The 14,467-nt window shown below is 44.6% G+C and overlaps 1 protein-coding gene across 2 annotated transcripts in view; it reads left to right on the forward strand.

Annotated features, from left to right (window-relative positions):
• MAT2B (methionine adenosyltransferase 2B) overlaps positions 1 to 14,467 on the forward strand; it is a 459,887-nt gene that overhangs the window by 302,077 nt on the left and 143,343 nt on the right. For both annotated transcript variants that reach the window (XM_044069088.1, XM_044069089.1), the window contains exon 5: positions 3,068 to 3,261. In XM_044069088.1, the coding sequence (XP_043925023.1) occupies positions 3,068 to 3,261 (194 nt within the window). The remainder of the gene's footprint in view (positions 1 to 3,067; positions 3,262 to 14,467) is intronic.

Below are 14,467 nucleotides of genomic sequence, written 5' to 3' on the forward strand. Positions count from 1 at the left end.
CCACAGAACAAGGGGAAATGGATTCTGCATTCATTGGATGTACACAGACAGCTTGGATTCTACTTGGACAGGACTAAATCTCGAAGAAAATCTGAACAATTGCTGGTAGTATTTGCTGCAGGGGCAGGGAGAGGAAGGCTATTTCAAAGCAAACCATTTCTAAATGGATAAGCCATTGTATTCACTTCTGTTATAAGCACCATGGAAAGCCTATCCCCCAGGGGATCAGATCTCATTCCACCAGGGCTGCATCTACGTCAGCAGCCTTTCTCAGAGGTGTTCCTACCAGGGATATTCTAGAAGCTGCTACCTGGAGTTCAGTTCATACTTTCACCAAGCATCACCTGCCAATTTTCTCTAAATCCAGAGCTGGCTTTGCCACTGCTGTTTTGCAGGGCCTTATAGCTGGTCCTAATGCTGTATAAATAGCTAAAGACTCAAAAGACAGTCATAAGGCCTTCTTTAGCTATGTTAGAAACCTGGGAGGAAACTCCCAGATATGCTCAGAGCTAGATCAAAATGATGTGAAGATTACTGATCCTACAGACATTGCCAACATACTGGCTGACAGGTTCAGTGCAAACTTCTCCCCCCCCCCCCTCCCCCCCAAAAGGAGAGATACCTATACCAAACGATTGCAGCCCCCCAAACATCTCCAGCGCCCAAGTGAGAACTGCTCTCCAAAGCAAAAAACACAGCATCCATGGGACCTGATGGTGTCCCCGGCTGTGTGCTCCATGAACTCAATGAGGAATTAAACCCACAGCTAGGACAGCTGTTTAATCAAAGTCTTACCTCTGGATACACTCCAGGAGTGGCGCACTGCAACTGTGGTACCACTTCACAAAGGCGGTGCCTCCACCGACCCTGGAAATTACCGCCCATTAGCTTGACAAGCCTTATCTGCAAAGCCATGGAGAGGATCATAATGGACCTCATAAATAAAGACATAGGGAATTTGCAGACTTTGGATCCAACCCAGTTTGGCTTTGTCAAAGGCAGATCATGCCTTTTAAACTTGGTTGACTTTTCAAACAGTCACTAAAGCCATTGATGAGGAAAGGCAGTCCATACAGCCTACCTCGATCTGGCTAAGGCCTTCGATACAATACCCCACTCGGTATCATTGAAAAACTCATCAGCTTAAATGTCAACCCATACATCACAAGATGGGTTGCAAACTGGCTGAGTGACAGAACCCACAGGGTCAGAGTTGCTGGCGCCATGTCAGACTCAAAGCCTGTCACAAGTGGTGTCCCACAGGGCTCAGTCCTGGGCCCACTCTTGTTTGGCATCTACTTTTCCGAAGTACAAGCAAACACAGGAGGGTTATGGCTGACAAAGTTTGCAGATGACTGCAAACTGCCATAGTAGAAAACACATCTGACACAGATATCCTTCAGAAGGGTCTCACAGAAATGGATAACTGGTGCCAGAGCCACAGCCTAAAGTTAAATGCCAATAAATGCATAGTCATACCCTTCGGGAAAAACAAGGTTACCCCTAGCTACCAAATAGGTGGCAATCCACTGAGCACAGAAGAAGTTATCAGGGACCTGGGGACCCAGGTTGATAGTAGTCTGTCATTCGACACCCATGTAGCTAAAGTAGTTAGGAAGACCTTCTACATTGCCCACCTTATCATGAAGGGATTCTCATCTAGATCAAGGGAGATCATAGTCTCCCTTTACTCATCACTCATCAGACCAATGATTGATTACAATGCCCCATTCGGAATGTATCTGACCCGACACTTGCAGCAGCTGGAGAGGCCACAAAAGTTCCTCACCAAAAGGATAAAGGGTCTCAAAATCTGTCCTATGCTGACTGACTGAAAGAACTACAACACTATTCAGTCACCAAACGCTTGCTCAGAGGTGACCTTTGCTTAACATACAAGGCCATGTCAAACCCAGATTTGATGAATATGCTTCACCTCAAAAAATCTAGATCCATCAGAGCCACAAGGGCGGGAGACTTAAACCTTGACACTGCTATTAATAGGACGTGCTGGAGGGATAGATTCATCACCCAAAGACTCCCTATGCTGTGGAACAAAATCCCGGTACATGTGAGGCAGAGCACCTCGCTGGCCTTGTTCAAGAGAAATCTTGACCAATGGATGGGAGATCGCAGATATACCCCAGGGATTATCTCAGTGTCACTGCTCGACAGAGGCACAGCAAAATAATGGATGTAGTTCCCCATACTAAAGGGGTGGCGTAAGCCACAAAACGATGGGCTAGGCTTGTAAATGCCCTCGGGCAGATAGCCTAGTATGAACCTATGAACCTATGAACCTATAAATCCATCCTCCCAACCTTAGCTTTGGGAATCTACCCAGATGTAATGACTGCAACAGTGAAACACTATGAACATAATACAGTTGTGTACACTTACCATAAATGTAGATGTTCGAGTGTATTCACTGTTGCAGTCCTGGTTACCCTCCCTCCAGCCCCCTGTTATTCTCTTAGTATGCCTCTACTTTCTTTTACTATGCCTAAAAGCCTTTTTGGTGTATTTGCTTTTGTTTGGAGGTATATTTTTGTTTCTCTTATTGTGTGTGTGTGTGTGTGTGTGTGTGTGTGTGTGTGTGTGTTTGTGTGTATGTATATGTATATATATATATATAATATTTTGCTCCCCACTTGCGGGGCACCTGACATCTGGGGCAGGGAAAACTGATGTAATGGTGTCGGCTGCATGTTTTATACCCCTGACGTCACGGAAGAAGGGACAGCAACCGACGCAGGACCCAAGACTTTGTTAATCAGGCCGACTGAGGGCAACCTGCCAGCAGATTACCCAAATGTAATGACTGCAACAGTGAATACACTCAAACATCTACATTTATGGTAAGTGTACACAACTGTACTTTTCTGTGTTAGCTAGCTGTTACTGCACTGATATTTAAATAATGCTAGTAGTAAATACTAGGATTGACATTTAAAGTAAAATGGATAAGTGTGTTTTAGTTTATTTTTCTTCACATTTGTTATGATTTGGTATATGTGATGTAGTGATGTAATTCTTCATTTAGTCTGTATTTTCCTTTTTTTGCCAGCGGCAACAGTTCTGAGGGTCCCAGTACTATATGGAGACGTTGAAAAGTTGGAGGAGAGTGCCGTTACAATCATGTTTGAGAAGGTGCAGTTCAGCAACAAGTCTGCGAACTTCGACCACTGGCAGCAGAGGTTCCCTACTCATGTCATGGATGTGGCAGCCGTTTGTCGACAGCTAGCAGAGAGGAGGATGCAGGTAATGAGGCAGGCCTTCGTAAAGTACCTTATTTGTAATGGTCAGTGACCAAGTTCATAAATAAAATCGGCTTTTTATTGTTCACTCTTTAAAATTGCAGAACTGGTTAATTTCCAGATATTGTCAGTAACCTATAGTTCATAAATAAAATCGGCTTTTTATTGTTCACTCTTTGTTGGTAAAATTGTAGAACTGGTTAATTTCCAGGTATTGTCAGTAACCTATATGAAATTTGAATCTTGGCTGAGGGATAAGAATTTTATGCGTAAAGAAAGCTGCTCCAACACAGATTCTACGCCTTGCTTTAGAACCTTCCACAGTAGCCATTCAGACATCCACAACGTCTGTTTCCTATTTTTGCATATGGATGTTCTTCGTGTTTCACTGTTGCAGTCATCACACTTGGGTTATCTGCCTGCAGGTAGCCCTCAGTCTGCCCAAATACCAGAGTCTTAGGATTTTTGCATCGGATGCTTTCGCTTCTTCCATGACGTCAGGTCTTCAAAGGTATAAAACAGGCAGCCGACGCCATTACATTAGTCTTTCTTGCTGAGGAGGAGCCTGAAGCAGAAGCAGTTTGCAAGTGCCAGTTGGCCACTACCTGAAATTTTCATTTTCGTGTTTGTTATCTTGAAGTCTTCTAAAGCTAAGTACCCCATTGAGGATCCAGTTTTCTTGCTCTAACCGATGTCATAAAAAGTTAACAATTGTCTTGCCTGTGGAAAGCAAATACCACAGAGATTTTCATTCTTACTGCATCACCTGTTTAGGCCCAGACCACGATGTCCCTCATTGTTGGTTTTGTGCCTTGTTTAATACCCGAACTGTTCGTTGTCAGGCTATCTTTGTAACTAAATTATTTTGCTCTCGTTCTCCATATTCCAAAATGGCTTCGATAAGTCATCCGACTACCGAGCTTACGAAAAGGCATAAAGATAAAGACAGAGACAGACCGCATAGGTCCAAATGTGCCGACGACGCTTCCGTTAAGCAAGACGCCAGTCTGCCGGTACTCAGTGAGGCGCATTTGCAGCCCCTGATGCCCACTTCTACAGATTTGCAGGCCTCTGCTGGGACCCATTCGGAGTCCGGTATGCCCCAAGATGCTTCTTCAACTATGTCTCTACCTTGGATGGGTCCGGAGCCGCTGTGCAGGGCACCAGCTTCTGAGGGTGTATTCCGACCTACTGATGTTCGAATTAAACAGATGACTTCATTTTTAGCTAAAACTACTGAGTTTCTGAGGCCGAGAGTATGCACTACGCCTAGAAAACAGACGACCAAAGTGCATGTGCAAGCTCCCATTCCACAAAAACAAATGCTTAGAATGGCTGAAGACCTTATTACCCTAAATTAGGGGAACCAGCCTTCCCCTGCTAAGAGACAAAGAATTGAGTTTCATTCTAATTCTGCAGACCAGGAGTCCGATGACTCTGACCCTTCTGATTATCAGGACATGCCCTTATCAACCTATGACGATTCTGATGCAGAGGAATCCATTCCCTCTGCTTCCCCTCCAGAGGACATTTCTTTCGGTGAAACCTTGCATACTTTTAGAGAGCATTTCAACTGGGAATGCCAGGACTATCTTCAGTCCAAAAAGAGACTTAGAGAATTTTTAGAGTTACCTCAGCACAGGCCTCTGGCTATACCCCCTGTCCTGGATGTTGTAGATGATGTTTTTATGGAATCCAGTCTTACTCCAGATACTTTACCACCGGCCTCTAGGAAACCTGACTGGTACTACATAGTACCCGATTCCCACAAATTTCTCTTCAAGAATCCTACTACAGAGCCAGAGATCATTTCCCAGGGACCTAAAGGCTACTACAGCTAAAAATCCTACCCCTTCATACAGGGATTCCAGAGCTTTAGACAGATTGGGTAAGAAGGTGTATACCTCTGCAACTCTTACCATCAGGGCATTGAATTGCCAGATGTTCTTCGTGTTTCACTGTTGCAGTCATTACATTTGGGTAATCTGCTGGCAGGTTGCCCTCAGTCGGCCTGAATATCAAAGTCTTGGGTCCTGCGTCGGTTGCTGTCTCCTCTTCCATGATGTCAGGTCGTCAGGGGTATAAAACATGCAGCCAACGCCATTTTATTCAGTCTTTCTTGCCGCGCAGTGCCCGAAGCAGAAGCAGTTCGCAAGTGCCGGTCGGCCGACTCCTGAAATTTTCGCATTCGAGTTTCAGAACTGAAGTATTCAATTAAAGCGAAGTACCCCGTTGGGGAAACATTTTCTTGCTCCTTACCAATGTCAATAAAAGTTAATAATTGCATTACTTGTGGGGAAGCAAATACCTCATAAGGATTTTCATTTGTACTGTATTCCTTGCCTAGGCCCAGATCATAACGTGCCTTGTCGATTTTGTGCTAGATTTAACCAATGCACTATTAAGCATCAGTATGTTTTTGCTTCAAAATATTTTGGATCCAGATTTAATTATCCTGAAATGTCATCTGATAGCAATCAGACTACCGGAGTTCACAAAAAATGCAAAGAAAGAGACCGACCATCGAGGTCCAAAACCGACTATGAAGTTCCTCCTAAGTCAGTCGCTGGTTCGCCGGTACTCAGTGAGGTGCTTTCGCAGCCCCTGATACCCGCTACTTTTGAGTCGCAGGCCTCTAATGAGACCCATGCGGAGTCCGGTATGCTGCGAGATTCTCAGAGTATTGAATCCGTGGATGTCTCTCCCTCGGATGGGTCCGGAGCCGCTGAGCAGGCACTGGCTTCTGAGGGTGTTTTCAGGCCTCAACATTTCTATATAAAACCAACGCCAGCTTCAAAAGCAAAAGCAACTTCTAAGTCTATAAAACCGATGCATGAGCCATGTGCTCAGGCCCCTATGCCTAAAAAACAGATGATCAAAATGGCTGAGGACTTGATTACTTTGATCAGGGTGTTCCCATCCCCCCCCCCCCCTCCTGCTAAGAGGCCTAGGCAAGACTTAGAAACCTGATCTGAAGATTCATAATCAATTTCTTCTGATTCCTCTTCTGATCAGGGATTTTCTATACCACCCTATGAGGATTCAGATGCAGAGGAATCCATCCCATCTGCATCTCCTCCTGAGGATTATTCTTTTGGAGAAACCTTGCATACTTTAAGGGAACATTTTCATTGGTAGAGTCCGGATTTCTCTGAATCAAAAAAGAGACTTAGGGATTTCCTTCTTCCTCAGCATAGGCCTTTGGCTATATCTGTTGTATTAGACATTGTTGTTGATGTGTTTTTGGAATCAAGCATGGCTCCTGATTCCCTACCTCCAGCTTCTAGTAAGCCAGACAGATATTACAGGATTCCTGACTCCCACAAATTTTTATTCAAACATCCTGATGCTATCTCACAGGGTCCCAAAAGTGTAAAGGCCTCTACAGCCAAAACTCCTGCCCCCTCTGATGATTTCAGGGCACTGGATATATGGGGAAAGAAAGTTTATACGTCTGCAACCTTGGCAATCAGGGCCTTAAACTGCCAGTTTGATGTGCTTAAATATATCAACAGCATGTTATGGGCTTATTGAAACAGAAAATTATGTTGATTTCTGATTGTGTGGAGAATAAAGAATTACAGGAATTATTGCATGCAGCAGAACAGGGTCGAAAGCATACTTTGCAATGTGGTTTTGATTCCTTGGAGGCCTCTTGCAGGGTCGCAGTTACTGGATCTGTGATTGGAAGGCATGCCTGGCTCAAGGAGCAAAATCTGCCTGATCATGTTAAAGCTAAATTGTTGGATGCACCTTTACAGCATGATACTCTGTTTGGTAATAGGGCAGAAGAGGTTTTAAAGAAAATGGACGACAAAGCTAAATCTATGCAGACTAAAAGATTTCTTACAAGTGCAGCCACCCAGATTCAGTAGGCACTGGCCCACTAAAAATTGGTCCTTTCTTGTGTACAACAGAGCCTCACAAGGCAAGTCCAGGTGCTTAAAAGGCTCTAGATACCAGTCACAGGGTTCTTACAGGTCAAAGCAATGGGGTGCCTCTACCTCCAAATCTGGAGGAAACAAAGCACAACCCTACAGTAAGCAGTCTCAATGACTTCCCTCTACCATCACCAGACACTTATCTTTTGGCAGCCCCCTTGGGGGGAAAATTAGCACTTCATGCTCAAAATTGGCAGATAATTACCCCGGACAAGTGGGTATTAAACATAGTATCCCAGGGGTACATATTTCATTTCCATACTTTGCCAATTCCAAACGGTTGGCCAGATCTGCCACAAAATCAGTGGGCAGAGACACCGAAACAAGTTACGTTCCTCATGGATATGGGGGCTATTCAACCAGTACCAGAGCAGGAAAAAGGACAAGGTTTTTATTCAAGACTATTCCTGGTACCCAGAAAAGGCAATGCCTGGCATCCAGTACTGGACTTATCAACTTTGAACACGTTCTTGGACATTCCAAAATTCAAAATGCTGACATTACAACAGTTACTGCCCATGCTGGGCAAGAACGCTTGGTTAGTGACTCTAGACCTGAGGCATACCTGCATATCCCAATAAGGGAGTCATGCAGAAAATACCTCCGCTTCAAGGCAGGTTTTATGCATTACCAATTCTCTGCACTGCCCTTTGGCTTATATACTGCGCCCAGGGTCTTTACAAAGTGCCTGGCACCAGTAATTGCATTTTGCAGACAAAGAAGCATACAAATCTATCCTTACTTGGACGACTGTCTCATTTAAGCAGAAAACAAGGACATTCTTCTTCAACATCTGGCATTTGTAAAAAGGCTTCTAACATGCCTAGGATACACAATAAACGAAAAGAAATCACAACTGGTACCTCTCAAAAAATTACATTCCTGGGTGCAAGCTTAAGTACAACTGCCCAGATGGCTTACCTTACGCCAGACAAACAAAGGCAACTGACTATATACTTCAAACAGATGGCAACAAAAACCCAGTTATCTGCAAGACAAATTCTGCAGGCTTTGGGGTTCATGGCATCCTGCATTCTACTAATTCCATATGCAAGATTGCATATGAGGAAACTTCACTGGTATCTAAAAAGTTTATGGAGTCAACATTGTCACAGTCTGGAAACAATGATTCCTCTCATTCCCTGCCTACAACAGGAGTTTCTTTGGTGGGCAGAGACATGTCACCAAAACAAGGGACAGTCTTTCACTCTACCCCCTGCCAACCAAACCCTAACTACAGATGCATCAGACTATGCTTCGGGGGCCCACCTGGGGGGGAGATGCATTCAGGGATATGGAACCCAAAACAAATGCGTCTGCATATCAACCAGAAAGAGATGCTAGCTGTTCAGAATGCCCTGACAGCCTTCAAGGACTTAGTTCATCCAGGACAACTACTGATTAAGATGGACAACAGCACGGTTATGTGGTACATAAACAAGCAGGGGGGTGCACATTCCTACCCCCTTTGCAGACTAGCCATGGCATTGTGGGACACAGCCTTGACTTACCAAGTACATCTTCAAGCACAATTCCTGCCAGGAAAACAAAATACTCTGGCAGATGACCTAAGCAGAAATCTTATGGACTCTCACGAGTGGAAACTAGATCCACAAGTCTTCAACATGGTAACACAGAAATGGGGGAGCCCAGACATAGATCTATTTGCCTCTCCCCAAAATTACCATCTGGACAAATTCTGCACAAGGACTTACCACAGACCAGCATGAAAAGTGGATGCCCTGTCCTTCAGTTGGAAAAACCTATCAGTCTACGCCTTTCCTTTTCTGCCTCTTCTCCCCAAGGTCTTACTAAAGGTCAGATTGGAAAAGCCAAAAATGATCTTAATTGCCCCGGACTGGCCTTGCCAGCACTGGTACCCAGTTCTAAGGAATATGTCTTAATTCCCTCCTTGGTACTTGCCTCAAATACCTCCTCTTCTGTCTCAGCAGAGCAATCAAATTCTGTACACTCAGCTCCAAACTCTGAACCTGGCATCATGGCTGATCTTGTAATTATTCAAACAACACCTCTCAGTAAATCTGTAATGGATGTCTTTTTGGAAGCCAGAAGGCCTAGTACTAGAAAATCTTATGCTGATAAATGGAAGAGATTCTGTGCTTGGAACCAATCACAAGGAACCGACACAGCAAAACCAAATATTCCTCAGATTTTACAACGCTTGACTGAGATGCTTGACAAGGGCCTATCTTTTTCTTCAATTAAAATTCACGCCTCTGCCATCTCAGCTCATTACAATACGGAGCCTCCCATTTTTTCTCATCCTCTGCTAAAACAGTATCTTAGAGGGGCCAAAAATTTAAGGCCTCCCAGAAGATCACAAACTCCTGCATGGGACCTCAATTTTGTGCTGGAGAAACTCACCCTGCCTCCTTTTGAACCAGCAGCTACTGCGGATATAAAGTTTTTTATCTTGGAAAACCGCTTTTCTTTTTGGCAATCACGTCGGCAAGAAGGGTTTCACAACTACAAGCCCTCCTGGCTGTGGAGCCTTTTATTACATTTTACCTGGACAGGGTGTCCCTCAGGACCAATCCTTCCTTTATGCCTAAGGTGGTATCCAGTGTGGCTCTTAACCAAACTGTTCACCTGCCAACATTTTACCCAAATCTGCAGAACAAGGGGGAGCAGATTCTGCATTCATTGGACGTACACAGACAACTAAGATTCTACTTAAACAGGACCAAATCTCTAAGAAAGTCTGAGCAACTACTGCTGGCATTTGCTGCAGGATCAGAGGGGAAGGCTATATCAAAGCAGACTATTTCTAAGTGGATAAGCCACTGCATTTGTTTCTGCTACTTGCCTCATGGTAAACCGATGCCCAAGGGAATCAGGTCACATTCCACCAGGGCTGCCTCTACCTCAACAGCCTTTTTCAGAGGAGTTCCAACCAAAGGCATTCTAGAAGCTGCTACTTGGAGCTCTGTTCATACTTTTACAAAGCATTATCATTTGCCTGTCTTCTCTAAGTCCAGGGCAGGCTTTGCCTCTGCAGGGCCTTATAGCCGCTCCTAATGCTATTTAATTCCATCCTCCCATCCATAGCTTTGGGATTCTACCCAAATGTAATGATTGCAATAGTGAAACACGAAGAACATAGTACAGTTGTGTACACTTACATAAATGTAGATGTTCGAGTGTATTCACTGTTGCAGTCCGGGTTACCCACCCGCCACCCCCCCTTTTTTCTAGAACTTCTCTTTCCTTCAGTATATTCTAAAGCCTTTGTGTTGTATTTGTTTTTAGATTAAGGTAAAGTTTATGTTGCTAAAAGTGCATTTACATATATTTTGCTGTTTATATATATATATATATATATATATATATATATATATATATATATATATATTTTTATATATATATATATATATATATATTTTTTTTTTTTTTTCCTCCCCATTTGGGGGGCACCTGACATCTGGGGCAAGAAAAAAATAAAATGGCATCGGCTGCATGTTTTATACCCCTGATGTCATGGAAGAGGAGACAGCAACCGACGCAGGACTCAAGATTTTGATATTCAGGCCGACTGAGGGCAACCTGCCAGCAGATTACCCAAATGTAATGACTGCAACAGTGAATACACTCTAACATCTACATTTATGGTAAGTATACACAACTGTTACTTTTCACATGTTGGAGTACCAGCAGCATATTATGGAACTAATTAAACAAATAAATGGTGTTACTTCCAGCTTGTGCAGAAAATAAAGATTTGCAAGGGCTACTGCATTCTGCAAACCAAGTTAGTAAGCATACTTTGCAGTGTGGCTTTGATGCCCTAAAAGCATCCCGCAGGGCTGCAGTCACTGGGTCAGCACTGAGAAGGCATGCCTCGCTGAAGGAACAAACCTTGCCAGATCATGTCAAATCCAAATTACTAGACGCTCCTTTAAATAAATAAGGACTGCTTATTTGGCTCCAAAGCAGAAGAGGTTCTTAAAAAGATGGAAGAAAAAGCTAAATCTGTGCAAACTGTTAAATAATTCTTACAAGTGCAACCACCTAGATTCAGTAGGCATTGGCCTTCAAAAAACTGGTCCTTTCCAGGCCTTCTCAGACCAAACCCAGGGGAAACAGGCCACCCAGACTACAGTCTCAGGGTATGCAGCAATCTAACCAATGGAGTGCCCCCACCTCAAAAACAGGGAGTGGTAAGCCACCCCCTTATGGAAAACATTCACAGTGACTTTTCAATTTTCCGTCCCAGCCCTGCCCAATTACTTGCGCCCCTAGGAGGAATTCTTGCCCTTCATGCAAAAAACTGGATGTCCATTACTCAGGACAGATGGGTCCTAAACATAGTATCCCAGGGGTACAGATTCTACTTCCATACACTGCTAACCCCAAGAGGGTTTCCAGACCTTCCTCCAAGCCAGTGGGCAGAGGCTCAAAAGCATGTATTTTCCCTGCTCAGTATCAGAGCTATTCAACCTGTTCCAGTAGAACAAAGGGGGCAGGGTTTCTACTTCAGACTTTTCCTGGTGCCCAGAAAAGAGGGCTCTTGGCACCCAATCCTGGATCTATCAACTCTCAATACTTTTCTGGTGGTCCCAAAGTTCAAGATGCTTACCCTGCAACAGCTTCTCCCTATGCTGGTTAGTCACTCGAGACCTAAAAGAAGCTTACCTGCACATCACCATAAGGGAGTCATGCAGAAAATATTGACACTTCTTCAGGGCAGGGTCTGTGCACTATCAGTTCTCTGCACTTCCCTTTGGCTTATCTACTGCTCCCAGAGTATTCACAAAGTGTCTGGCTCCAGCCATTGCATACTGCAGGCAGAAAAATATCCACATTTTCCCGTACTTGGACGACTGCCAGATTCAGGCGGACAGTCAGGAATTGCTACTTCAGCACCTGGCGTTTGTAAAAAGGCTTCTCACTTCACTGGGGTACACCATCAATGAAAAGAAATCACAAGTGGTACCCAGTCAAAAGATTGCATTCCTGGGAGCAAGCTTGGACACAGCTTCCCAGATGACGGTTCTCACTTCAGTAAAACAGGTCTATCTGACAAACTGCTTCAAACAGATGGCCACCAGAACCCAGCTATCTGCAAGAAAAAATCTGCAAGCCCTAGGGTTCATGGCCTCATGTATTTTGCTAATTCCATATGCAAGACTGCATATGAGGAAACTTCAGTGGTACTTAAGTCTTTGTTGCCAGCATAGCATTCTCAGGACCTGGAAACAGTCATTCCAGTCATACCTTGTCTAAGGCCAGAGTTCCTTTGGTGGGCAAAAGCCTGCAACCACAACAAGGGACTGCTTTTCACTCAACCTCTCGCCGCCCAAACCCTGACAACAGATGCATCAGGCTATGCATGGGGGGCTCACATGGCAGGCAAATGCATTCAGGGCCACTGGAACCCAGCCCAGATTCTCCTGCACATTAATCAGAAATAGATGATAGCTGTATAGAATGCTCCGACAGCCTTCAAATACCTAATCCTTCCAGGACAACTGCTTATAAAAACAGACAAACACCACAGTTATGTTGTACATAAACAACGGGGGGAACCCATTCTTCCCCACTCTGCAGGTTAGCCAGCCTTGAGCAACCAAGTGCATCTACAAGCTCAATTCCTGCCAGGCAAACCATATTGACTGGCAGATGACTTAAGCAGAAATCTCCTAGACCCACATGAGTGGAAATTGGAGCCCAACACCTTCAACCTTCTGATCCAGAGGTGGGTGACACCAGAGGTGGACCCATTTGCCTCCCCCGAGAACCACCATTTGAGAAAATTCTGCACCAGGAACCCTCACAGCACAGCCTGGAAGGTGGTTGCCCTATCCTTTCAATGGGAAAACCTCTCAATTTATGCATTTCCCCCTCTGTCCCTCCTCTCAAAAGTACTACTCAAGATAAAACAGGACAGGCCAAGGGCAATTCTTATTGCCCCAGACTGGTCACGCCAGCACTGGTACCCACTCTTGCGCAGTCTGACAACATTGCCACCCTGGCACTTTTACCAGATTCCCACACTGCTGTCGCAGCAGGAGGGACAGATTTTGCATCCCCAATTGCAATCCCTAAACCTTGCAGCCTGGCTTATCTCTTGAATACTCCACCAGCAACCCTCAGCAAACAGGTGCTGGATGTCGTTCTTGAAGCCAGAAGGCCTAGTACTAGGAAATCCTATCCTGAAATGTGGAAAAGATATTGTCCTTGAAATCCGTCTCAAGGGAAGGACACAGCAGTGCCCTCCTTATCTCTATTCCTAGATTACTTAGAGCTACTCCGCAGAGGCCCATAACTCTCCTCCATTAAGACTCATGCCTCTGCCATCTCAGCTCATTATAATACTGAGCCACCTCTATTTTCTCACCCTCTCATCAAACAGTTCCTGAGAGGGACTGACAACTTAAGGCCCCCTAGGAAAGCACCCACCCCTACCTGGGACCTTAACTTTATACTGGAAAAGCTCACGCTTCCCCTTTTTGAACCTGCAGCTTCAGTAGTTTTAACATTCCTCTCTTGGAAAACAGCCTTGCTTTTAGCCATAACTTCAGCAAGAAGAGTGCCTGAGTTACAGGCACTAATGGCTGTGGAACCCTTCATTATTTTCCATGCTGACAGGGTTTCCCTCAGGACTAACCCATCCTTTATGCCTAAGGTGGTGTCCAGTGTGTCTCTAAATCAATCCATCCATTTGCCAACCTTCTTCCCTAACCCTCAGAATAAAGAGGAAAGGATCCTGCACTCCTTGGATGTTGACAGACAGCTCAGATTCTACCTTGACAGGACTAAACCTTTCAGAAAATCTGACCAGCTGGTAGTCAGCTTTGCTACATGGGCAGAGAGGGTAAGGCCATTTCAAAGCAAACTATTTCCAAATGGATAGCACACTTCATCCTGTTTTGCTACAAGCACCATGGAAAACCTACCCCACAGGTGAACAGACAACATTCCACTAGGGCTACTTCCACCTCTACAGCATTACTCAGGGGAGACCCTACCAGGGACATTCTGGAAGCTGCAACCTGGAGTTCTATATACACCTTCACCAAGCATTACCACTTACCAATCTTTTCTAAATCCAGAGCTGGATTTGCTACAGCAGTCTTGCAAGGCCAACTAGCAAGCCCTAACACTTCTTGACTGCCTCCACCCTTCCTAAGCTTTGGAAATTAACCCAAGTGTGATGACTGCAACAGTGAAACACGAAGAACATAGTACAGGTGTGTACACTTACCATAAATGTCGATGTTCGAGTATATTCACTATTGCAGTCCTGGT

This window comes from Protopterus annectens, chromosome 4.part0, assembly GCF_019279795.1.
Source record: "Protopterus annectens isolate FY-2018-M chromosome 4.part0, PAN1.0, whole genome shotgun sequence".
Classification (NCBI taxonomy): Eukaryota; Metazoa; Chordata; order Ceratodontiformes; family Protopteridae; genus Protopterus; species Protopterus annectens.